A 27,211-nucleotide genomic window follows, 5' to 3' on the forward strand; every position below is an offset into this window, starting at 1 on the left:
AAAGTAAGGAGCGACATTAAAACTTAAAACGAACATAAATTATTCCGTATATGAAAGGGGCTATCCCCTCCTCAACAACTCGTTCTTTACGCTAAAGTTTTTTATTATTTAAAAAATAAAGTTGTGAGACTGAGTCAAACTTTAGCGTAAAGAGTGAGACGTTGAGGAGGGGGCAGGCCCTTTCATATACGGAATAATTTCTGTTCGTTTTAAGTTTTAATGTCGCTCCTTACTTTCAGTTAAAAAAACTTGTTTTTTTAGTTAATTTCTGAACGTTTTTGAATTAATGCAGCTTTGATTTTGGCTCACCATACATGAATATTTAAAACGAAATTCGCATATTAATTTTCTTTTTTTTTGGCTAATTGGCTTTCTGGAAATTTTGTTCTGACACAACTTACAAATTAACTTACGTAGCCTAACTTACGTAACGAATTTCTATATTCGTATGTTTTTATTACGTATATTAGGGAGTTTGCTCCCTAGTCAATACCTCGCTCTTTACGATAAAGTTCGAATTTTGTTAGAATCACTAACCCCTGAATCACATAGGCCGGGTAATTAGAATATATATATATTTTGAAAGTACTAAAAAAATTTATAGTAAAGAGCAAGGTATTGACTAGGGGGCAAACCAATTCATATACTTAATAATTTCCGTTTGTTTTAAGTTCTTATTTGGCTCCTTATTTTCAGTTGAAAAAAACTTGTTTTTTTATTTAATTTCTGATCGTTTTTTAAATAATGCTGGGAAATCTGGCGCCCCCTTAATAGAAATGTTTCTTCCCCCAAGCAAAAATCATCCATGGAAGATCCTTCCCCGTTACCCCTACTCCGACCCCGACCCCCACTAGGAAAAAAATCCTCCTGAAAACGCCTGTATACTTCCCAATAACCAATACTATTTGTAAACAATGGGCAATGCTTATAACTTGCAGCCCTTCCCCCGTGAACGGTGGTGGATTAAGTCATCCTCAAAGACATATCAATTAGATTTTCGACTATGCTGATCAAAATGGCTGTCTCAAAATTTTGATTGGGTGACTTCGGGAAAAAATGAGCGTGGGAGAGGGCCAAGTTGCCCTCCAATTTTTTTGGTCATGCAAAAAGGGCACTAGAACTTTTAATTTCCGTTCGAATGAGCCTTCTCACGATATTTTAGGACTACTGGAACGATACAATTACCCTAGGGGAAAAAAAAACGGAAAAAAAAATAAACAGGCATCCATAATCTTTCTTCAGACATAAAATATAAAACTCAAAATTTTTGTAGAAAGAATCTTGAAACTTCTTTGATAGGATTTTCCGATACGCAGAATTGCATAGGGTGATTATCATTAAAGTTTTATGAATTTTAGAGGTTGTGTTCCTCCATATTTTAAAATAAGGCAGATGTTCTCAGACACGTAACTTTGATGGGTAAGACTAAATTTGATGAAACTTATATATTTGATATCAGCATAAAAATCTCATTCTACTGATTTATCTATTGGTATCAAAATTCAGTTTTTTAGAGTTTCGTTTACTATTGAGCCGGATCGGTCCTTACTTACAGTTCGTTACCACGAACTGCTTGATTTTCTGAGGTTCCTGATTTACTGTCCGAAAAATGTTTATTTTCCGGAAAAGAGCTGGGTTCTTTTCGGTTATTGGAAACACTCCCAAGGAATGAAGTTAGGTTAATCCTAATGAATAATAACTAAACATGATGATAAAATCAAACAGCTCGTGGTAACGAACTGTAAGTAAGGAGCGACCCGGCTCAATAGTAACCGAAACTCTAAAAACCGAAATTTTGATACCCATAGATACATCAATAGAATCAGATTTTTATGCTGATTTCAAATATATAAGTTTTATTAAGTTTAGTTTTTTCTATCAAAAGTTACGCGCCTGAGAAACTTTGCCTTATTTTCGAAAAAATGGGGAAACACCCCCTGAAAGTCATAGAACTTTAATGAAAATCACACCATCGGATTCAGCGTATCAGAAAACCCTACTGCGGAAGTTTCAAGCTCAAATCTGCTAAAATGTGGAATTTTGTATTTTTTGTCAGAAGAAAGATCACGGATGAGTGTTTATTTGTTTGTTTGTTTGTTTTTTTTTGTTTTTTTTCCCAGGGGTGGTCTTATAGATCCAGTAGTCCTAGAATATCGTAAGAGGGCTCATCGAACGGAAATTAAAATTTCGAGTGCCCTTTTTAAGTGAAAAAAAAAATTGGAGGGCAACTTGGCCCCCTCCCACGCTTATTTTTTTCCCCAAAATCACCCAATCAAAATTTTTAGATAGGTATTTTGGTTAGTATACTTGGGACCCTTGTTAATGCATCTTTGAAGATGACTCAATCCCCCACAGTTCCCGAGGGAAGGCCTGCAGGCCGAAAAATGATTCCGCTGTTTGCAGATAGTTTATTTTATAAGGACGTATAAAGGTATTCCAGAATGGATTTGTTTCTGCTGGGGGGTGTCGGAGGAGGGGGTTACGGGGGAGGATGTTTCCTTAGGGGAAGGGACATTTCTACGAAGGGGGGACCGGATTTCCCAGCATTATTTAAAAAAACAATCAGAAATTAAATAAAAAAACTAGTTTATTCAACTGAGAGTACGGAAACTTCTGTTTGTTTTAAAACTTAAAACAAACAGAAATTATTACGTATATGAGGGTGTTTGTCCCCTAGTCAATACCTCGCCCTTTTCACTAAAGTTTTTTTTTAGTACTTTCAAAAGAGCTATCTATTCTAATTAACCGGCCTTTGTGATTCAGGGGTTTGTGGTTCGAACAAAATTCGAACTTTAGCGTAAAGAGCAAGGTATCGACTAGGGGGCAAACTCCCTAATATACGTAATAAAACATACGAATATAGAAGTTCGTTACGTAAGTTAGGCTACGTCAGAACAAAATTTCGAGAAAGCCATTTAGCCAAAAAAGTAAAATTAATATGCAAATTTTGTTTTAATTATTCATGTACGGTGAGCCAAAATCAAAAGTGCATTAATTAAAAAACGTTCATAAATTAAAAAAAAAAGAAGTTTTTTTACTGAAAGTAAGGATCGGCATTAAAACTTAATACGAACAGAAATTATTCCGTATATGAAAGGGGCCGTCCCTCCTCAATAGCTCGCTCTTTACGCTAAAGTTTGAATCTGTCACACGACTTTATTTTTTAAAACAATAAAAAACTTTAGCGTAAAGAGCAAGGCGTTGAGGAGGGGACAGCCCCTTTCATATACGGAATAATTTCTGTTCGTTTGAAGTTTTAATGCATAATATTTGGCAAAAGTTGTAAGGAAGGATTTTCATCTCCATAGTTGAAATTGGCAACACGCTTCACAAAATTAACTACAGACTGATTAATATCTAAATCAGCCTTACTTATTATATAAGGAAGATGTGATAACTGTGTGTTTAACGTCTTAAGGTCGACATGAGGGAAGCATCCTTTAAACATCTTAAACAGAGGATCGGTAAAAAAAATAAATTGTTAAGAAAAAGAGCATCTTATCGATTATTCAAAAACGTAACATAAATGTAACGGTTTAGGACCGTAACATAAAAAAAATAACTTTCTATTTAAAACGTAACACAAATGTTACGAACTTGATCTCCGTGTCAACCCTGGTTGATTTGTTCCGGAATCATGTGACTGATTCAACCGTAAAGCTAGGTTCTGACACGGGTCTAACCTCGCTTCAACAGCCAGATCTCTTGGTCTTCAAATGGTTGCACTTACCATAGGTATATGTGAAAATGGTTCTACTCAACTTCAAGCTCATTGACGCAGTTGACGCATAGGCTCTTGAGAGGCTATGGCGACTATTTTTTTCTTTTTTTTCTTTTTGGGATAAATTGGGTTAATTTTGTTTACATAACAAATTTGAATTTACCAAAGTCATAATTAAAATCAATCAGTTCGTGATAACAAGCTGTAAGTAAGCAGTGACTTGGACCAATAGCAGCCGGAACTCCAAAAAACAGAATTATGATAACAATCAATACATCAAAAGAATTGTCTTTTTCTACTGATTCCAACTATATAAATTCACCTACGTTTATGTCTCAGTTTAGTCCTTGAGATATACTCTTAGTGCTCATTCCTAATAGATAATCTAATATATACCCGTGATCCGTCCCAGGACAAAAATTATCCCCCCCCCCGTCTCCTGTACGGCATCCTGAAACTCAAGTAAAAAGCTTGTTGTTAAAAAGCATTCAACCAATATACATTATTTTCTATTTTTCAATAAAAAGGACGTTGTAGTTCATCCTCATAAGCTAGGCATAAATACCGCCGAAGACTACACTACCTTCCCATAATACCAACAATAAAGAAGATAACGTAATGACGGCAAATTGCAGAAGAAAAGTAACTGAATATTTCGGCTAATAGCCGTCCTCGGCAAAACAGAAATGAGATTAAAGATGAGATTCAACGTACAATACAAACAAGAAAACTAAAACCAACAATAAAAGAGTTCTAATATCATTGTTGTATGCAAGTTCTCCGAAGGAGTTCAATCTTAGGAGTGAACTAGAAGTTCACTCTTCTTCAAGTAAGTTCAGTCTTGTATTGTTGGTTTTGTATCTAGTTTTCTTGTTTTTATCGCAAGTTGAATTTCATCTTTATTCTACTTTTCTGTTTTGGTGAGAACGGCCATTAGATATAAATCCGAAATACTTAGCAATTTTCTTTTGCACTCATTTTCTTGAATTTTTCTCCTTGCGTTATCTTCTTTATTGTTCGTTCATCCTCTGTTTTGATTTAAATTATACGATAGAAAAAATCATTACTTTGTTACATCAAAGAAGTCACTCCCGTTTTAACTGAAATCCAGCCTTCCCCTTCAACCCCTTCCCCCTCCAATGCCTGGATAGAGTCATAGTTTGCTGGTTAATATTATAATTACTTATTTTTCGTCAACAGGTGATATATAATGGCAAGTAATGTTAATTCGAAAAAAACAGTAGACTTTTCGATGTAGGCTAGGGGTATGTCCAGGTGACTCTGAAAACTTAATACATAGAAATTCCCTGAATGTTCTGAAATAAGAATTTGGTTATGTTTGTGTTTGCTCCTGAGTTTTCTTACTGTATTGTTTATTTCTAAAGAGGGGATAAACTGAACTGTTAAAAAATAAAATATATTGATTCAGGAAATTTTAATCAGAAGAAATTTAGGGTGAGCACGAAGAAATATAGCAAGGAAAGATATGAGAGCCCCTGATACAAATTTAGCCTTTCCCAGGGAGGGCTAAATTTGGAATCGCTTGATTATTTAATTGATGCAGTTATGACAAAGAATATCAATGAGCCACATATAATATCAGTTACCTCTATTCTGGGCACGTATTCTAGGATCAGTTTTTGGCCGTGTGAGCTTTGTGAAAAATTAAAATAATATACATGAAATTTTGGGAGGGGACCAGGCCCCTTGGATGCGGAACCATCTGTTTCCATGAAAATGGAGTCGCACTTCAGACCGAAAATGATTTACAGTTCTTGATTTAGTTTTATTTGGCAACAAAATAGAATATTGATGGATATGAATTTATCAGAATCTGGAGGCTCTTTGGTCTCGCGTCACGGATAAGGCGAAGATAAATCATATTTCACTCCAGGAATTTTTTCTAGAGTGCTCAATATCCAGAAAGGGGGTGAGTAAAAAGAAAAAGAAGGCTTGTTATGTGAAAAGTAAAATAAATCATGGGAGAGCATAGTTGTTTAGGTTTAAGGAGAGGCAAATGGGCCCTTGTGCATATGCTTGATCAGATATGTGGTTTGTACAAGTAGACTAGGAATTCGCCCACTACCCGGTATTTCGGGGGGGATGGATTGGGCCATTTTCTTTTTAGTTGCAATGATTTGGTGAACCCAAGTGGAGATTTATTTAAGGGTGGAAATGATGAGTTGCTACTGGGTATCCTTAAATCAATGACTCCTAGATATATAGTGACAATAGTCAATTTTATTATAAAATTTTAAAGGCTGGAAAATAAGAAGTTTTTATATATTTGTATCTGCCTAGTTATTATGCTTATTTGTATCAGTTCCCCAAAATCCTAAATCTTTTAGAGATTCTGGATACTTTTTATTCAAATAATTAATTTTTTAACACCCCCCCCCCCAAAAAAAAAAAACAATGCTGCGTGTGTGCATGTCTCATAGAGTTACAACTGTTTGGGTAGTTCGTAGGGGTCTGTCCAGGAACTATCTTTGAGCTCAAATGTTACCTAACGTTACGTTGGCTTAAGAGTGACTGAGTCAAGGAATATTACCAAGGAATATTTCCAAGACTTGATTGTAATCAATCTTGTGAATCTTGCTTTCAAGCAGTTCGTGGTAACGAATTAAACACTAAAGCTTCGGTTCTTGTCCCAATTGTTTTAGAACGACTCCTGAAACACAAGGGCCGTTTATTTGGGATATGGAGCTTTTTTAAAGTACTAAAAGCGTTAGCATGAAGAGCGAGGTATTGAGGAGGAGACCCCTCCCCTCCCCCGCATATACGGAATTATTTTATGCTCTTTGTTAATGTCCCTTGTAATGTTATACTCTTTTCGTTAAAAAAAAAATTGTGTTTATTTCATTAAACAAGCGAAAAGGAAATATAAGCAAAAACTGTTGAATTATTAGCGTTTCAAGTTTCCTAGTCATCACCTAGCAGGGGTGCCAATTCACAAAATTGTTGGTAAGGGGGCTAACATGTATTTTTTAAAATCTAGGAGAAGCAATGCTGTTGTTTCTTATGAAAATAGTGTAAAAAGGAATTTATAAAAATCTGGGAAGGGGCAAATAAATTTGGGGAAACGTTTGTCCCCCTCCAATAACCGATAACCGACATTATGTTTCCAATAACCGACGAGTACCAAGAGCTGTTTTTGGATTTCACCTTTTTTTTTTTGTATGCTTTGGTTGTTCCGTTGAAGGTAAACATAGAATCACAACTTCCAGGCAGTTAAAAAGAAAGAAATGTCACCAATTAAGGAGGGGCTGCCATTCCTCGAAGGATCCCCCACCTCAACCCCTTTTGTGTGGTTACGACCTATCTTCATGATTTTGGCGGTCTTGGCTTTCATCCAGTCTAAAAAATTGGACCGTTTATCACTAAACCACAATTCTGGTGATGTGTTCACATCTTGGGCATACTGAAGCACTGGGCATACTGGAGAACTCTTTCTGGCAATCAACTCATAAGTGCGGATCTCAGAATTATTATGTACGAAATCCAATCGCGAACCCTAACTTCATTGCAATACAAATAAGCCAAAATCCGGAATAAATAACTCCTAGAAAAAAAATCCACAAAAATGTCTTCTGTATATATCCTCTTTTCTCAGTGAAAGCCATTGGAAAATAATGAAGTTATATGCCGTATCGACGCCCCCAAATAGTGATTTTCTCACTGTAGGATCCGAAAGAAAACAGTTCATGGTGGAAATTTAAGATCTTTCAATGGCACAAGGGCCGTTTAGTTGGGATATGACGCTTTTTTAAAGTACTAAAAACTTTAGCATGAAGAGCAAGGTATTGAGCAGGGACCCCCCCCCCCCCCCTTCATATACGGAATAATTTCTGCTCGTTCTAATTTTTAAAGTTGCTTCTTACTTTCATTTAAAAAAAAAATATTTGTTTTTGTTTCATTAAACAAGCGAAAAGGAAATAAAATCTAGGAGAAGCAATGTTGTTGTTTTTTATGAAAATACTGTAAAAAGGAGTTTATGAAAATCTGAGAAGGAGCAAATAAATTTAGGGAAACGTTTGTCTCCCTCCAATAACCGATAACCGAGATTATGTTTCCAATAACCGACAAGTACCAAGAGCTGTTATGGAAACGTTTGTCCCCCTCCAATTGACGCTCCCGCACCTAGGACTTGTGAAAGAGCGTAAGAAATATATTATCAAGATATGTATATACGTGTAAAATATGAATATTGTACAATAACAATAAAACTAATAGGTCAGCCGATGTTGGACTGCTAGTTGGGGTGAATTTTTGACAGAATTCGGAAAAATAAAAGCCCCTTTTTCATTTTGCCCCTGGTATTATACTGGTAGTAGGCTATACGTGGTAAGTTTTCTGGGGTATATGTGTCTTAATTTTTCTCGCGTGAGAATATGCTGGACACAGTTTTTTTCGGGGGGGGGGGGGAGGGGTGAAAAAATTATCAGACGACTTGAATAAAAATTGCCCTGAAAATTTGGAAAATTTAGGACTTCAGGGGGGCGGTCCCTATGGTCCTCCTCTTGTGCACGTCCCCGCGTGAGAATCATCCTCCCAAAGAATCAGAATTTTTTGAAGCTGCATTGCCGTCTAGTTCTCAAGGGCGCTTCATCGTGGGCGATTATAAAGAAGCGAGTTTCCTGCAAGAAGTAAAAGTTAATAAAAGAAATGTATTTTTATGTGGTCTTATATTGAAGATGATTTTTATTTAATAGCCTCAGAGGAAGGCTTTGAATACAGTTGCAACCGTTAATTGTTGAAACCAAATTGACTTTATGGGTTTTAATCTCAAAGTCTTGGAATTTGCAGACAAAACAATCTCTTTGTTCTTCTAGCCTTTTGGCAGTTTTACGTCCGCTGCAATTGTGTCCAAATTGCAGGAAAATGACTATGGCTTCGTTTACTAGTGTCAAATGTCTACCTTTTCGTAGGGATTTCATGATTATTGTCTTAGGTTTAGTTTAAAATATAAACTTAAATAAATAATTTTTAAAGCCTTAATTGATTAGGAAAAGTCGTTTCAATTAGGGAAGGAAAATATTGATTAATACCAAAGAAATCGCAACAAACTTGTTTTTACGCCCAAATATCCACAACAATCACCTTAACAGTTTATCTAAAATCCCCTCAAATAATCTTCAGGAAGTACCTCAAAATCATCCCAAAATGAGAAAAGAGGGGGTGGTATTCGTTTTCTATTTTGTAGGTTTTCTGGACGAGAGCAGGTGTTTCCTATCAACTCAACCACGGCTAGTTGGAAAATGAAGTCAAAACTAAATGTTTACTCGCTTAGTCGCCCCATTTATACCCTGAATGGGTGGAAGGGAATAAATATGCAGACTTCCCCTTTTAAGTTTTTTTTTGGGTAAAAGGTTAGTTTCCTGTGAGGTCGAGTCCGGCAAGCTGAAAAATAAAGTCATAAGTTAAGATCAAACACTTCGTCGTAGCGAATTGTAAGTAAGGAGCGACCCGGCTCAATAGTAACCGAAAGTCTAAAAAACGGACTTTTAACACCAATAGATACATCAACAGAACTGGATTTTTATGTTGATTTCAAATATAAAGTTTCATCAAATTTAGTCTTACCCGTCAAAAGATACGAGCCTGAGAATATTTGCCTTATCTTCGAAAAAAGAGAGAAACACCCCATAAAAGACAAAGAATCTTAATGAAAATCAAGCTATCAGAATCAGCGTATCAGAGAACACTATTGTTGAGCTTTCAAGTTCCTATCTGCAAAAATGTGGAATTTTGTGTTTTTTACCAGAAGAAAGATCAGGGATGCGTGTTCGTTTGTTTTTTTTTGTTTTTTTTCCTCCCAGGGGTGATCTTACCGACCCAGTAGTCCTAGAGTATCGCGAGAGGGATCATTTGAACGGGAATCAAAAGTTCTAGTGCCATTTTTAAGTAACCAAAAAAGTGGAGGGCAACTAGGCCCCCTCTCACGCTCATTGTCTTCCAAAGTCACCCGATCAGCATTTTTAGATAGCCATTTTATTCAGCATAGTAGAAAAATATGATAACTACATCTTTGAGGATTTCTTAATCCCCCACAGTCCCCGGGGGAAGGACTGCAAGTTGTGAACTTTGCCCATTATTTACGTATAGTATTGGTTATTGGGAAGTACACATACGTTTTCAGGGGGATTTTTTCTGGTGGGGGGTTAAGGGGAGAAGGCTACGTGGTAGGATCTTATCCATGGAGGAATATTTCATGGTGGTAGGGAATTTTCCATGAAGGGGACGCCGGATTTCCAAGTATTATTTAAAAAACCATAAGAAATTAAAGAAAAAAGCAAGTTTTTTCAACTGAAGGTAATGAGCAACATTAAAACTTAAAACGAACAGAAAATATTACGTATATGATGGTTTCACCCCCTAGTCAATACCTCGCTGTTTACGCTAAAGTTTTTTTTAAAATTTTAAAAGTGGCTATTATTCTAATTAAACAGCCTTTGTGATTCAGGAGTCATTCTTAAATAAATGGAACAAAAATCAAAGTAAGGTTATAATAAGGTTATTATTTGTTTAAAAAAAGTAAAATTAATATGCATATTTCTTTTGAATTATTCATGTACAGTGAGCAATCTTCAAAACCTGCATTAACTCAAAAACGTTCCGAAATCAAAAAAAGAATTTTTTTTAACTCATAGTAAGGAGCGACATTAAAACTTAAAAACGAACAGAAATTATTTCATATATGAAAGGGGCTGTCCCCTCCTCAATGCCCCGCACTTTACGCTAAAGTTTTTATTGTTTTAAAAAGTAGAGTTGTGAGAAAGAGTCAAACTATAGCGTAAAGAGCGGTGGCGCTGAGGAGGGAACAGCCCCTTTCATACACGGAATAATTTTTGTTCGTTTTAAGTTTTAATGTCGCTCTTTACATTCAGTTTAAAAAAAACTTGTTTTTTTATTTAATTTTTATGGTTCAAACGAGATTCCACCCATATCGAGTGCGAACAGGGGGAGGGTACAAAATTGCCTGATCCTTGCTTCCATTTATTTTCGGCTTTTCTAGTCGAGAATAGAAGATTGCATGGTAAAGTCAACCCTGTCTAAGTCAAATTGTTCAGTTCAAAAACGTGGTTTCTCGTGGATAGGCGCCACACCCCTCTTTCGCCTATGACCAAGAAGCCAAAATAATTTTATGAAAATACTTTTATAAACGAAATCAACACATTTCAAATCATTTCAGAAGAGCAAAAAGTAACGCTTCAGAACGCAGGTATCATCACTTTGGTTCAGATTTCTTCTTTGTTCTTTCTTCTCTCTTCTGAGGAAGCACTAATGACATAGCAAAGCCCGCCGTGGAAAAAATGGGGTAGCATAGTAGCAACGCTACTTGACAGTTTTCATGGCATAGGCTAGTGAAATTTGTTGGCAGGTTTGGCAGCTTTGGAATTCTGTCGAATTCTGCTACTGACAGTTTTGTAACTTTTTCCATACCTGGCACAAGCTATCCCATTAGATTCGCCACATGCAGCTGTCTAGAACAACCGATTTCTGCCTGAACTGCAGCTTAGTGTCTTGCACCCATAGGTATACTGACATCCCAATATCAGAAGGTTCTCTGGCGAAGGTAACGGAATGTGTCAGAATGGGAAAACTTGCATCCCCAGCTTCAGCAATGTGCTCCTGGCTCGATCCTCGAGTCATAAACATCTCACTTGTATCCTTTAGAGCGGTGCCTTTTATTCTCAAAGCAAGCGCGATTGGTTTCCCAATGCTCTAGAGCCTACCCCCCAGTAGGCCATGAGAATATTTTGGTGGGTCATGGACAGGACGTGCAGCCTTCGAATGATAGTACTGTAGAGCCTTAATTAAAAAATAATCATGTAAACGACGTCGCACTTAAAGCATTTAAAGAGCAAAACAGTCATATGATAGTATTGCAACGACGTCATGTATTGTATGGAAGGTGTTGTATACAGACAAAAATGTTCATTCGCATAAAATACACCTAGAGGACGAATCGAAAAAAGATACCAAGTTAATGGCCTTTTAAACTTGCTTCAGTTGAATACGCATAAAAATTTGAGTAACAGAATTTAAATACCACGAGGGGGGCATCAGGATTCTAGGAATGCCTAGGTTGAGCTTGGCCCAAAATCAGTTGGGAACCACTTCTCTAGAGTTTGGATGCAGAAATTCCATAACTGAAAAGGAGATTGGTGGGCTAATACTTTCGAATAATTTTTTTCCCCGTTATTTCAATTCGTGAATTTAGTTTTCGCAAATAATGGCTCTTCAATCAGAAAAATACTACTGGACTCCTGCGTTGAAACTCAACAACTTTCTTCAAACCTTTCATTGTGGGAATGGAGCCTTGGTAATTCCAAAACTCAAATTTTGAAATCATTTTGCTACATTTGACGGGAGACAACCCAACTGATTCAGCCCACAAACCTCAGATTATAGGAAATTGAATTTTCATCTGGGGGGGGGGGTGGGTATATTGGGGTAATGCATGAAGGGGATTCGGGGGAATTTTGGATATATATTGTTGACTTGATTTTCGGAACATGTGGTTCAAAGAAATATTTTTGAACTAATTTCCCAGAGGTTTGACTCTCTTTTCTGCAACTTTACTCGACTAAATAGTAGGTTGGGATTGAAGAAGGGCCATGTCAATGTGCTCACAAGAAGTATAGGGTCCCCGTAGGTAGGTACGCCATAAGTTAGTGGGTTTTTTTCTATGTGTTGTCAAAAATTTAAAAAAAGGAAAAAATTCACAACCAGTAGGCCTACTATTTCGATCCTCCTTGATATAAAAGACAACTGTCTGTATGTTTGGTGATGTTAATGTTATTTCACCATGTAGGGGCTACAAGGAGCCAAATTTACCCTTCAGTTATATATTATGTTTTGTTGTTTTTATTTGTTATTGGTTGACTGGTAATACGAGCTAGACTCTCGGCCGGGCATACCCATATTGTAGTTGTATTTAGTTTGTAAATAAAAAAAGAAGAAAAGAACCACACAGTGCTGTTTGCTTTACCCGTCAGTGCTTATATTTCTCTTACCTTGCTGGATGTCATTTCAGTTTCTCTCAGAGGAGTAGGTTCGAGTAGAGGTTTTTTTTGGGGGAGGATGTAAGCTGAATAATGCAGTAAGTCTATATTTTACCATTTTTTCGGGGCTGGAGGCATGGTCGGGAGGATCACATTTGGTGCACAAGACGCTTTCAGGTTTTTGTTGCTTCTTAAATGTATTGTCTCCTTTCCTTGATTGCAATAGCAGGGAGTCCAGGGATATTTCATCGAAGGCCCATCAAAATCAATGAGAGTACATCGAATAAAATACGAATTCTGGACTTGGAAAAAGTTTGGCGGAAATTGCAATAGTTTTAATTTCGATGGGGACTCCCCTTTTAACGCGTATTTTATGAGTTTTTAGCTGTAGAGGGGTGTGAAATCAGATGGCCCCAAAACCGGGAACGTCTGATGACTATTTTCACTTATTTTCAATATTTATCAGTTGACCGAGTTTTTTTTTTATTTAAAATGATTAAAATATTTTTCTTTTTCAGATCACGATCATCGAGAGACAAATATTTGACTTTCTTGGGTATCAGTGGGCATCCATTGCTGCCAATTTACTGAGCACCTTATCTGTGATTGTTGGAGCCTTTGGCGCGTATCAAAGCAAACGCTGTTATTTGTATGGGGTAATTATCCTTTTAGTCAATCATTTGCCCTGTCATTTATAACACGTCAATTCAGAGTAGGGGTGAAAACGTGACCCCGAGTTCCCGCTGTCCCAGGTAGGAATGATGTAGATTTATCAGGTAACTTAGTAATGTAGATGCCAAATCAAATATCATTGATTTCATACTGCTCGCTATTTTAGCAGCAAAATACGAAATTAGCTCCCTCGTCTATGTGCGTTCATAACAAAATCTCTTTAAAATAACTGCCAATAGCCTATACCGGAATAAAAAATGAGATATGACCCTGAAAAAAAACTTTATTCAAGAGAAACTCCTTAAGGGTAATTAATGGCGGTGCGACCTGGTCGCAATCCTGTTCAGCTAAATGCTAGAATTTTGTCTACCTCTATTTTACATTTCAGGGTATGACGTAGATATAGCTTCTCCCCCTCCTGTAAATGGCTAGTTTCCAATCTTCATCCCGGGCCCCCCATCGAAATCTCATTTTTCTGAACTGCTTGGCACTTCCTATTTAAATTATTAAAGAAGATTATATTTTATATTCCCCCCCCCCCTCCCCCTCCAGGAATTTTTTTTAGGAATACTGGAATTTTTTATTTCGTATTGGAATACATGAGAAAACATTAAAATGTTGCTGTCACGCCTCAAGGCCGTATTTGGCAATATTCACACTCCTGAGATAATAAAAAAAACTTTTTGCTATGTTAGGGGGGATCAAGTGTTATTTAATATACATTGCACTCCTGATCATCCTTGTGAGAACCATTTTGAAAAAAGTTTTTGGAAGTTTCCTCAAGAGTTTGAAAATTTCAGATAAGACCTTTAGAGGTTAAGCTATTGTAAAAGCATTAGATAGCGATAGAAAGGCTGAATAATGACATATCAGAAAAATCATGGTAACGAACTGTAAATAAGGAGTAACTCGGCCCAACAATAACCAAAACAATAAAAAGAATATAATTTAATAACAATAGATACATCAAAAGAATTGGCTTTTAATGCTGATTCTAAATATATAAAATTTATTAAGTTTCAAGTTACCCATCAAAATCTATGAGGCTGAGGAAATTCGTCTGGTTTTCTAAACAGGGGGGAAACTCCCCCAGAAACTCAAGTGATCTTGACTTTCTCAGCCTCCAAAAGCCAAGCGATCTAAATAAAATGCGATTTAGCATCTTCAGATTCAGTAAATAAGAAAACTGTAGTATAGAGGTTTCGAGATTTTATCTGCAAAAATGTGGAATTATGTATTTTTCAAATAGCAAGTGGTAACGAACTACCTGAGAAAATTTGCCTTGAATCCAAAAAGGGGGAAAACCCCCCAAAAAGTCAAGGAATCTTAAAGAAAATTACACATACAGATTTAACGTAGGGCATGGAGTGAGGATTCGGGTCCCCTGGTGTGGGATTTGAACCCCGGTGGGGGACATGGGGCTCTGGAGTGGGGGCATGGAGCTCAGGATGGGGTCTCGGGGTCCTGGATGAGAATGTAGGGGCCCTAACTCATGCGCAAGCCCGGTAATGGGAAACCGATGTGTACAGTTCCATTAACCATCAAAAGAAAATATTTGTCCAGTATGCATCTCAAATCATCGTGGTATGCATATTCTTTGGAGGATGCCATAAATGAAGCCCAGAAACAGATCATTGTCAATACCTACCATACTTTGCTTATGTTGCCGGCAGCATTGGAGGAATCGCCGTTCAACCTTCTTCATGATTTTAAACCACTAAGGAAGAAAAGACTAGCGCTCTCTTTGTCTAATGAAAGCAAAGGGCCAATACATTACAATAATGATACCTGCCCAGTTGTAGTCATAATCAATAGTCAATAATCAGTCGATACCATTAGAGTACAAAAATGATCTCATGCAATTGTTTATTATAATCCCTAACAAAACTTCGTTTGTAAGACATAATGTCAATTCAAATTCATTTCTAAACATTCGCTTGAGATAACGGGAGACCCGCTCAGAATGTAGGCATTCTTACAGAAAAATTCCAAGAAACTGTTATCGCAAACTTGAGATAAGAATGTCCGCCTGAATATATTACGGCTCTTGTTAAATGCAGAGAAAGAATATGAGGGACTAGTAACTCCAATATGGGCCTGCTTGTATGGTGGGACAGGGCTCTTGTTGTATGGTAGGACAGGGCTCTTGTTGTATGGTAGGACAAGGCTCTTGTTAAATGCAGAGAGAATATGAGGGACTAGTAACTCGAATATGGGCCCCCTTGTATGGTGGGACAGGGCTCTTGTTGTTATACGGCTCTTGTTGTATTGTGGGATATGTGTCTTGTTGTAACATGTGTATTGTTTTATGGTGGGATATGTGTCTTGTTGTATGGTGAGATATGTGTCTTGTCGTATGTGTATTGTTGTATGGTGAGATATGTGTCTTGTTAAACTGCATACCCCCTTACTACTTATATATATATATATTACTTGAAAAACCATAATTATATATTGACGTTTTGGGGGTAGAAGAAATATGTGTGACCCTTCCAATAACTGTTTTAAAGATTTTTGTGCCACATTGGCTTATTTTGATTAAAAAAAAACGACTTGGAACAGTATTTTTTTTTTACTGCAAACTATTGGATTTTGGAAATCATTATATTATTTATTATTTAGAACACATTTCTTATTATTTTGATGCTTTGATTTATTATAGTAATGGACCATTCTAAATAATTTTTTATGTTATTTTTAAGCTTCAGACAAAAAGGTTTGTTTGCAATGGCTTAGAAAAGCTGACTGTTCGGATATGGCGTGCATGAAATTTTAATTAAATAGCATTTGTATCGTCGTGTCTTTTGTTTTTCTAGGGTGTGTCTTACATAAAATTCAAAGCCATGATTTGCAAAAAACACTGATATGTGTAGGCTATATTTATATGTTATATTTTGTATATTTTACATTTTATTAGATATGTATATTTACAGTACTTAATGTGCAGCATCTTATGGATTGCATGGAATGCTTTTGTCACCTGCTTGTTCTTAGATGTTGGCAGTCTAAAAAAGGTACCTTTCATTTATTTTTTCTCATCATCCTTGTGACTATTAATCTTGTAATATTTATTTCTTATTTTTGACTGCCTTTCTTACTCTATGCCCCCCAAAAAATAAATTAAAAATAGTCCCTAAACACTTTACTTGTTTTTAAAATTGTCAGTAAATAGCGTCTTATGGATTGCATGGAATGCTTTCGGTATCTGCATCCTCTTAGGTTTTGGTATCTTAAAAGGGCGGGTACAAACAGGTGTATAAGTTATTTGTATTCTTATTATAAATTCTAATGTTCTTATAGATATAGGTATTATGATATTGCCAGCATTACTAATTGTAGCATCACGCTGTATCAACCATTTCCAGCCTGAGGCCAATCAGTTGACCCAGTCAGTTATTCCAGCGTTATTATTTAATTCAACTTAAATTTTCTTTGTTCATAACGGTGTTGTATCTCCTTTTCTTCCTTCAAAATTAATCCTTTTATAATAATTCATTTTTTGTTGTTGTTCAAGACTCCAACCTGTATGATCATGCTCATCTGGATCAGCTGAGCCAGTCCTGATCAGTTGATCCTTCTATATCATTGAGCTCCGCTTAATTTTTTCTTTTCTTCATAAAGGCATTATGTCAGCTTTTCTCCTTTGCAAAAATCCCTAGAAAATCAACCCTTTTTATAACAGTTCATTTCTTCCGTTTGTCTAAGAAGTAAACCTCCCGAGTTAAAGCAAAAAAAGTAGTAAATATTTTTTTTTTACTACTAAATATTTTACTTTTTTTTTTACTATTAAATTACTAAATATTTTTTTTGCAACTAGTGATAAAGTAATTTTGATGCCCTTTCGCCCTCGAGGTCATTATTTTTGAATCGACGAATCATTAATGATTATCATCTTTGTGGTCTTTTTTGTTGTTGTTATCGTCTTATACATTGTTTGAGTGCAACATTGTTTATACATTGTTTTTATCACTGCAACTCTTCCTTCGTTTTTTCCCTTAAAGATATCCCCAAAGATCTTTTATTCCCATATCCTTCTTCCTTCCTGTTCTTCGTCATTCATCGTTCAATATGATTGTCCCTGTGGGCGTTCGTGTAACTGAAACTGAACCCTCGTGCATCTGATCCCACGTATAACTGAAACCGCGTGTAGCTCAGCTCCCGTACGACCAAAAAACCCGTGTAACTAAACCCTGCTGCAATTGAACCTTCGTTTAACTCAACCACCATGCAACTCAACGCAATTTGACTGAACCACTAAACGAAAATTAATGACAAATTACCAAAATTATTTCCCTGAGGTTACGAAGAAGATATGTTCCTCGGATAAACCTTACATTAATGAAAAAATAGAAAGACTAATCCATTTGAAACTAAAACTTTTTCGCCTTGGAAAGAAAGAGGAAGCCTTAATCCTCCGTAAACAAATAAAGAAAGAAATACGTCGTGCTGCTTTTCGTTATGGTGAGAATAAATTAAATTACTTAAAACACAGCAAACCTCAAGAATGGTTTAAGAAAAACCTCGATTTTCTTCTGGATGAACCGCCTGAATAGATAGCAAATGAGCTTAATAAACACCTAGCTAGCATTGTGCAAACGTTCCCCCCTCTCTCGGAAAATCAGCTAATCCCTGAAACTCTAACAGATAAAATCCCGGAAATTTTGGCGAAGCAAATAAAAGTAAAAATACAGAAACTGAAAAAAAAAACAAGTATTTGTCCCATCGATATCCCAAATGATCTAATAAAAGCATTCCCTGATAAACTATCAACACCCCTTGTTCGTATTTTTAATGATATTAGTAATTCCGGATATTACCCGTGGTGCTGGAAGCTGGGCTATATTACTTCAATCCAAAAGAAGGGAGGCCCGAATGATCAATCACGGAACCAATCGCATTGACCCCAGTTTTCTCAAAAATATATGAGGATTTCTTAGCTAATTGGTTAAAGGCAGAGATTCTTGAACTTATTGACTTACAACAATTTGGAAACCTGAAGGAGACATCTACTTCACACTATCTTGTTCGTCTTCTTGACACCGTTCTTAAAAACCTTGAAAACCCTGATACTTGGTTGAATCTTTTATTACTTGATCTCCAGAAAGTGTTGGACCTAATTGACCACAATATCCTCTTAAATAAACTGCTGACGGAGTTTCAATTGAGTCCCTTTCTAGTTAAAATTGTTGCCTCCTTTTAAAAAAATCCTTTTCAAGTGCTTAAATATAAAAATGTTTATACCGATCCCCTTCCTATCTTTTGCGGGGTGCCCCAGGGAACTCGGATGGGTCCCATTTTATTTCTTATAATGGTTAATAGCCTCATGACTGACCACACAGAGCGATGGAAGTATGTGGACGACCTGTCTACACTTGAGGTTTGTCGACTAAATATTAAAAGCTCAATTATGACATTACTTGACGATGTCACGCAAGAGGCTTCTTTGTCGAAGTTAACGCTAATAAATCGTCAGGAATGACAGTTATTTTTTTTAAATCACCCTCTTCTTTCACAAACCCAATTCCTCCCAAAATCTCTGTCACGTGCATTAAACTTCTTGGGGTGACAATTACTGCTGTCTTGAAGTGGGATGCCCATGTTCAAAACATCCTCAAACAAGCTTCCCCTTTGGTTTCCCTTCTAAAACTTTTGATAAAATTTTCTTGCCCTCCTAAGGATCTTCTCCAACTTTATTGTTCTTTTATTCGGCCAATACTGGAGTTTGCTTGTCCAGTGTGGCATTTCGGTCTTTCTTCAGAGCATATTTATAAGATTGGAAATGTCCAAAACGAGCACTTAGAATCATAAATGGTGAAGGGAAGGTTCCATATATATATATATATATATATATATATATATATATATATATATATATATATATATATATATATATATATATATATATATATATATATATATATATATATATATATATATATATATATATATATATATATATATATATATATATATATATATATATATATATATATATATATATATATATATATATATATATATATATATATATATATATATATAGCACAAAGTCGAATATAGCAAAATGCCATGCCAGTTTCTTGACTATATATAAAAGAGAATTTTATTTTAAAAATTTCTATCACAACAGAGGTTGCCGAATTTGAATTTTACGCCCAAAAACACTATATGTATCTCAAAAGCACTATATATATATATATATATAATATATATATATATATATATATATATATATATATATATATATATATATATATATATATATATATATATATATATATATATATATATATATATATATATATATATATATATATATATATATATATATATATATATATATATATATATATATATATATATATATATATATATATATATATATATATATATATGTGCTTTTGAGATACATATAGTGTTTTTTTTTGGGCGTAAAATTCAAATTCGGCAACCATGCTGTGATAGAAATTTTTAAAATAAAATTCTATTCTATATATAGTCAAGAAACTGGCATGGCCTTTTGCTATATCCGACTTTGTGCTGCTATGAGCTGTAATTTAGAGCAGTAGTAGTAGATGTTACCAGATCGCAGGGCCGTTTGGGTCTTTTCGATGTGGTTCTGGTTGCATTTTATAAAGTGAATTTGTTCGAAAAATCACACACTCGTCGCACTTTCGCTAAAAAAAAAATGATGCCTTTGGTGCATATTCGATTTTATGGCTGCGCTATTATATAAAGTTTGCTTTGAATTTTCCTCAAAAAAGATATCCGAGCTCTCCGCTCCGCGTATTTTCGGTATTTGAGATTTTCACTTTATTTGCCACCATTGTATAAGAATAGAAAAATTTTGCAGAATTTTAATGCTCCTGATATAAAAGCGAAACTGGACCTGTTACATGAAGAGTTGTCCGAGTCAACTATTTCAAAGTTTCAGTCATTCCATGGTCTTATCCCATGTTTTTTTTTCTAGTTGACGATTTTTTTTTTTATTTTGGTATCTTTTTTTCTTGTAATTTGTTACCCCACTTTTGTCTTGTAGTGGATTGAAAATAAATTATTATTATACCGCGCACCTGGCAAATCTCTGGTAGAATTTCCAAAACGGGAACAAGAATGTGACCAGTGTTGAGATAATTTAGCTTAAAAACTTTGCTTGTAGCATCATTTGCCTCAACTTATATTTTGCTGTTTATGAGATTTTACTAATACCGAGACTTAGCTAGCATTAATATGGACCAATCAGATTTTTCTACAGAATTTTATGATTGGCTGCAAAATTCAGAATAACTTAAAGTAGCTCTAACTAAGTCTCGGTGTTAGAAAATCTCATTGTGAATGGGACTTTACATGGATTTACTATTAAATTTGATAGCCTACCATAATTTTTTATTCATTGAAATTTTCTAATTAGATGGCGCTGTAATATTGATGTGAAATGCTCGAATTTTCATTGTTATACTATCATTGTATGCTCCTAACCATGTTAAATTTACATAATCTGTTTATATTTTGCTAAACAGAACCAAGAATGAATCTGTTCATTTTACCTTCCTTGCACAAAGTTTAATCTAAGACATGAATAGTTAGCGCTTTATAATTCATATTTTTTTAAAATTTCGCGCTTTGCGATGCGCAAAAGATGTTTTCACAAATTTTGGTGGTTTGCTCGTAAACCAAAAATTAATTTAAACAAGAATGAGGTAAATTTAAGTTTATTTTCAATTATGAACAGACCATTTTATACCAGTCGGTCCCCCCCCCCGGTAGGGTATCCTAGCGTATTTATAAATTTTCTTTCTTTTATTTTTTTGTCTTCTTTTCCTTGTTTAATTGATTAGACTGTTGTGTTGTATTCTGTGATCCGTTATCTAAGATTTTTTTTTTAGTAAATCACAGAATACAACACAAATCTAACCTAACCTGTTATCATCAAACCCTGCATTAAATTGAAAAAGTTGACTGTGAACGCTGACTAAATCCAAGGAGAAAAATAAAGGTATTTCGGACATTCACCGGGCATTGGATATTGGGCATTTTGGACATTGGATTCCAATGTAGACTAGTCCGAGGACTACTGATACGAATGAAAAATATCCAAACGCTAAACTAAATAGTTTTTATAATAGGACATTCTTTCTACGTCCGGTTGAAGTATTGGATTATCTGTATTCAGGATTTCTTTTCATTTTTCAAGGGTTGTTAAAAACTTAGTTTGTTCGCTATTTAAGCCCTCAAGAATGGGAATGGTATTTAGGCTTTCTATAATTTTTGAATTTGTTTACTAGTTTTATTATTACCCTCGGAATTTGCAGCTATTGCTGTATTTCGGTTAAATCGAGGTGTATCCTTCTTCGTGTAATCAGGGCTGTGTGCTTACACATATGTCGTCTTTTCATACTCTTTGAGAAAAACAATTGTAAATAAATATTTATTAGAATTAGAAATAAATATTTATGTTTCATCTATATTTGAAATATGAATTGTCATTGATTTTCAGGAAGATGACTTATTAAGCTTTGGAACTGGTATCATATCCTGGTGGGAAGCAAACGGTCCCGGTTGTAAGCCAGTTTTCAATCTTGGAGACCAAACTCAATTTTTCGACCCTCGAAAACCTCCGAGACCTGAAAGGGTTGATGGATGCTACCTCGATTATTGGCTTGTTGAAATTGCTCATGCTGCCATACAAATTACCTTATCTGTAAGTAGTTGTTTTTGGTAAAAAATCGCCTGGATAATTTTCTGAGCTTTTTAAATGTTTTAGTTGTTGTGGGACAAATTTTGTGATTTTATAGGTAAAAAGAACAAACTTTGGCTAGTAAATTCGTACCCTGGGAATCTGGTTTGTGCCTCCTGCAACTCTCCCCCCAAAGACCTTCTTAGTATTTGTTTTAATTAAACTTCGTGTTTATCTTTTCTTAAGATTTCCAATTCCGAATAAATTTCTCGGTATACGACCCACCGGTCGTGATTGCGACAAACAAGTTCGATTTTTTTTTTTTATCATGAACACATCAAGTGTATGTCTAATTTCACTTACCTAAGCTGTAGAGCTAGAAATGGAAACTGACAGATAGTCACAGTACTTACACATATTTTTAAGGATGAAGGGGGTAAAACATTGGCTATTTTCTCAAATTGACAAACCGAGATTATGGTGGGAAATGGGTGAAAGAGGAAACTCAAATGTTGCTGAGAATGCTGAAAAAATAAAACAATCAATGCTATGTACTGTTACCCAGCAAAACCGTGAAGTTAAAAACTAAAGTAAAAGTATAAGGTATATATTACGCCTTTATTTAACTTCGTCTTTTCAGAATTAAAGTATAAAATCTTCAGAGAAAAGCGTTATATTTTTAATTTTTGGTGATTCTGGAGATCAAAGTGCTTTTTAAAGTTATCTAATTTCTTGTTGTTTTCTTTCATGTTTTACTGCTTTTGCTCCATGTTTGGTCAAAGAAAAGAATCACCTTTGCTTAATGACCACGGTAACTTTTTTGTAAAATTTTGTTCTTTCTTTTTTGAACATTTATTGGCCCTAATTGTTGTAAAATCAGTAAACAACAGTAGCTTGAAAGTAAATAAATCAGATCATATTCAGAATAAAATACTGGGCTAGTAAATTCATACCCCGGGAATCTGGTTTTGGGCTTTTCCTCTTGCCTCCATCCTTGTTTAAAGGACACAGTAATTTTTTTTGTATGCATTTTTTATTTCCTTTTGGAACATTTATAGGCCCTAATTGTTTTAGAATCAGTAAAAAACAATAGCCTGAAAGCAAATAAATCAGCTTATATTCAGAAACGACTAGGCTGAATCTAAATTGAGATGCCTGTAATTCAAATTCAAATTTTAACCAATTAGAATTTAATTTTAATTGTTTTGCCAATTTTCCTAAATCAAGTGAAAATGACGATGAAAGCTGAAAAATGAGTCATATATTACCATAAAGGCAAGATACACTAAAGAAAACTCTCTGGATACTTGAATTATGTAGGCTTATCTTAATTTTGACAAGATTTTTTTGCAGAAACTAAATTTCAGCTGAGGGGGCCAAACTGAGGTCTGGGGGGCAAACTAGGGTCTGGAGGGGGTAGTTGCCCCCCCACCCCATAGTAAATTATGCCCCTGCTGAAAACGGCGTTCAAAATTACCTCTGGGGATGTTCAAATTTGAACACTGAAAGCTTTGACAGGTAACTTTGAACAGGGGCCGGATGAGTTTGAAATCTTATGACTTAAAAGTTACAGTTTAAAAAAATGGTTTGTTTAGAAAACACAGAATGACTTCTAAACTCAAAAGGAAAAGAAAAGTCAAATTAGTGCTGCATCAGATTACCAAAATCATGATTGAATACAACTTTCGTGCCATGAGTGAGGGACTAGAAGATCCTCCTCTATCTGGTCTGGACCGATGGATGTTGGGTATCTAATCCTGGGAAAATTGAAAGGTTCCATGCTTGTTTTTTCGCAGGCATATCATGTTCTGCGAACCGTCAGAAGAAGGAGCATCTACCTCTAGTGCTGCAAAATACTTTCAAGACAATCCATGAAGAATTTTGCCATAAACCAATGTCCATCCGCGCAGTTTGTTTGGTAGTTTGAATCCGTTTCGGCTGCTGCTTCACTTGGTTAACTAGAAGGACCAACCTCGCTGACTCATCAATTTCTAGTTCAGACAGACCCTTGCATTCTGATACGTCGGTCACGTTGGACTCACAACTTGAATCCTTTGCACCCCCCAATACTTTTCCCTGGTGCAACGCTAAGATATTTGTGCGTGACATATCTCACGGATTTGTCAAATCTTTGGGCTTGCAAGACATAAAGTAGTAACTTTGATGAGGTTTTCTGCAACCTCTTGCTGAGTTCACTAGCCTGGAAGTGGGTTACCGTGGATGACTCCAGAGCGCAATGCGCATTTGGCAAAACCATTCCTGAGACTCTCTTTTCCATTTGTTGCTAGGCTTTCCAAAAGTAGCTTTAGAACCCGGGGGAATTTGTCTTTTCTTACTGCGGCTCTTTTGGGTTGTCCATTATGTAATCACTGAGGGTTTTCCTCCGTGCTCTTTTCATTGGTGCAAAAAAGCAGTGTCGAGCGGTCGCAGTATGTCTGTAGCATTCGGTCGAAGACATTCAAAGGGCAAGTGAAGGGTCGAAGACATTTAATATGCTGTGTAAATATGGTATTAATAATAAAACCTTGAATTTTGAATCTTGTTTTCTTCACAGACTTTCAATACTTTGGCAGAAAAGTAGGAAGACATGTTTTCACCCAGCAGAACTTTCACTCTTTCTTCATGTGGGGGAGAGCCAGCGACATAAACTACTCTTCAAACACTTCGCTCTCAAACCATCCTGACGTAGATACACCATTCCCAACTCCTTTAGGGCCTCTTGTAGGGCATGAGTTAAACTTGCCTTTAGCTTTATAGTACACAAACGGCGGAAGTAGCTCGTCTTCTATATTTCACAATATCATGAGGGATATTGCTCCCTTTGTTATTTATGATTTTGGAACGGTATTTGGTGCCTCTTTTTACATTACATTTTTTTTCATGGTTGTCTGTTAAGTTGTCTCATCGTGATTGTAAATATTCGACAATGGCTCTCCTAAATAGTAACTTCTAAATTGTCATAATATTTGATGTCAAGATGTCCCTCTACGAAAGAATTGATAAAGTCTTGACCAGGTATATTGTTCTTAAAGCAATACACTGTTTTTCCAACTGATTCAAGACAGCTTTTAAATATGAGTTTCAGCTCGAAATAATCGACTGAGAACCCCCCCTAGACAAGGGTAAGCAAATGATAGGTGATGGCGTCTTCCTTTAGCCCTGTCAATGCAGTCGGTCTTCCCAACTTTCTATTGTGCTCTTTTTTCATTCGGTGAGAAGGAGTGTCCAATGAAACCCATATTTCTCCGAAGCCTTTATCATTGTTAGATATCCTCTGTTTATGTCCTCCGGCGCTTTTTCTATCGATTCTTCATCATAACTGGCAAACTTTCATACATTTGCTGGTTTTGTGTGTTGTCTGGGAATCTGTAAAACTTTTTATTAAGACTCTCCATAATATAAATTAACCAATTTTAATATAATTTAACCAATTTAATATAATATAAACCAACTTAATATAAATTAACCAATTTAAACAGACCAATTTTAAGAATATAGTGAAATCATATTAACCTGAAGCAAAAGTTCTATCCATCCCACACTTTTAAGTTTAAGCATAAAAAACATAAAACTTATTACCTCCCAAATCTGATGCTCTAAGAAGTATTCAGAACCTTACGTTTTGAAATTAAACAAAATTACTAAGAAGATGAATCCACAATATTTTTTTTAACGTATTTTTTCAATTTCATTATTTCCTTTAAAAATTTCACTTCCGAATCTAAACACGTTAGGTAATATAATTTTTTTTCTTTTTCTTCTACTCCGTGTAGACCGATATAAATTCTCCGCAATAAAGCAAGTAATGTTTTTCTTTTTATTTATTCTTTATCTTTAACTTTATATTCCTTTAATGTTTTTATACTTAATAATCCTTTTTCTAATCCATCGATTGCTAACTGATTTCCATCCAAAAAAAAAAAGTAAAAATGATTAGGAAATGGAAAAAAATATAAACAGTGCTAAAACCTAACCTGGACAGACGAGCTTAATCTGCACCTTCCTGGGATCAACGGATTCACAATGGTTTCTTATAGGCTTGAGCAAACATCAATTCAATGAAAATTTTATCAATTGGCCAGTACAGAAAATTGAAAAATCACAGTATAGAAGTACAATGTTAGCTTTGCCTTACACTATCATTACAAGGGTAATGGTAAAATGTGTTTCTATGCCACAAACAATGGTAAAAACGACAAAGAACTCTTCCTTAATATTTCTACTACTGCTAGCAACTCACTGCAGCACCAAGCCACACAAATATAGACAAAGTGTCTATTTAGCTTCAGTCCAAATGTATTTTTCAGTTTGTCCGCGCTCCTATAAAAGTCGTTTGCTGCAACATAGTGCCTTTCGAATTACCACATCAATCTACAGAGATAGAAAAAAAAATACATTTGCAGTTATTCCAATGCTGTGTAACATACTGCCTTTTAAATTATCATAGCCTATGTGGCTCGGAAAACTGAACGGTAAATAGGTAAGCAATTTCCTTGGGTATTCATTTTACCGTACAAAATGGTAAGTAAAAATTTAATTTTATATGTTTTCTATAAAATTCATGTTGGATAAAGCCCATTAACAATGAAATTTTACTAATACCCAGATGGATCTAGTACTAATTTTGGGAATCAGTTGAGACCAAATCCGTTCATAGTAGAAACTTATCCAATGTTCAGAAACGTTAATTAAGGTCAAGCCAACCAGAATTTTGCATACATTTATTGATTGGCTAAGAGCCGAACCTTATCCAGAAAGAGAAAAAACTTCAAACGAAAGTAAATAACAATGGGTGCTGTAGTGGTGTAGAGGGATTGATCTTTGCTTCGTAAGGCACCCAGAGTTTGAACTCAGATGTTGCAACACAGATGTAGCAACAGATGTAGCAACTCAGATGTAGCAACACACTGCGTGGCTCGGAAAATGATTCCGATCATGAAACTATACGAAATTGTCTCCAAAGTAATCTAAACTAGAAGAAGAAGAAGATCAATTAAAAATGGAAAAGGTGAAATGAAAGAAGTGAAATGCTGGGAGGAGCTGTTGGGGCTTGTTAGACCTCAAGAACATTTGTACGACAAAAGGAACAAGGGCTATAAGAGATTTAAGACAAAGACAAATGCATGCGATAAT

At 35.4% G+C, this 27,211-nt stretch overlaps 1 protein-coding gene across 2 annotated transcripts in view; it reads left to right on the forward strand.

Moving 5' to 3' along the window:
• The window catches only part of NKAIN (Sodium/potassium-transporting ATPase subunit beta-1-interacting protein), a 46,194-nt gene that overhangs the window by 12,394 nt on the left and 6,589 nt on the right, over positions 1 to 27,211 (forward strand). The window contains exons 2-4 of one of the 2 annotated variants that reach the window (XM_089089005.1): positions 13,248 to 13,385; positions 16,335 to 16,415; positions 21,899 to 22,102. In XM_089089005.1, coding sequence (XP_088945131.1) covers positions 13,248 to 13,385; positions 16,335 to 16,415; positions 21,899 to 22,102 — 423 coding nt within the window. The remainder of the gene's footprint in view (positions 1 to 13,247; positions 13,386 to 16,334; positions 16,416 to 21,898; positions 22,103 to 27,211) is intronic. The other variant, XM_089089006.1, reaches the window with a different exon arrangement.

Source organism: Artemia sp. Qi Xiang Cuo, chromosome 5, assembly GCF_049724085.1.
Source record: "Artemia sp. Qi Xiang Cuo chromosome 5, ASM4972408v1, whole genome shotgun sequence".
NCBI classification, from domain to species: Eukaryota; Metazoa; Arthropoda; class Branchiopoda; order Anostraca; family Artemiidae; genus Artemia; species Artemia sp. Qi Xiang Cuo.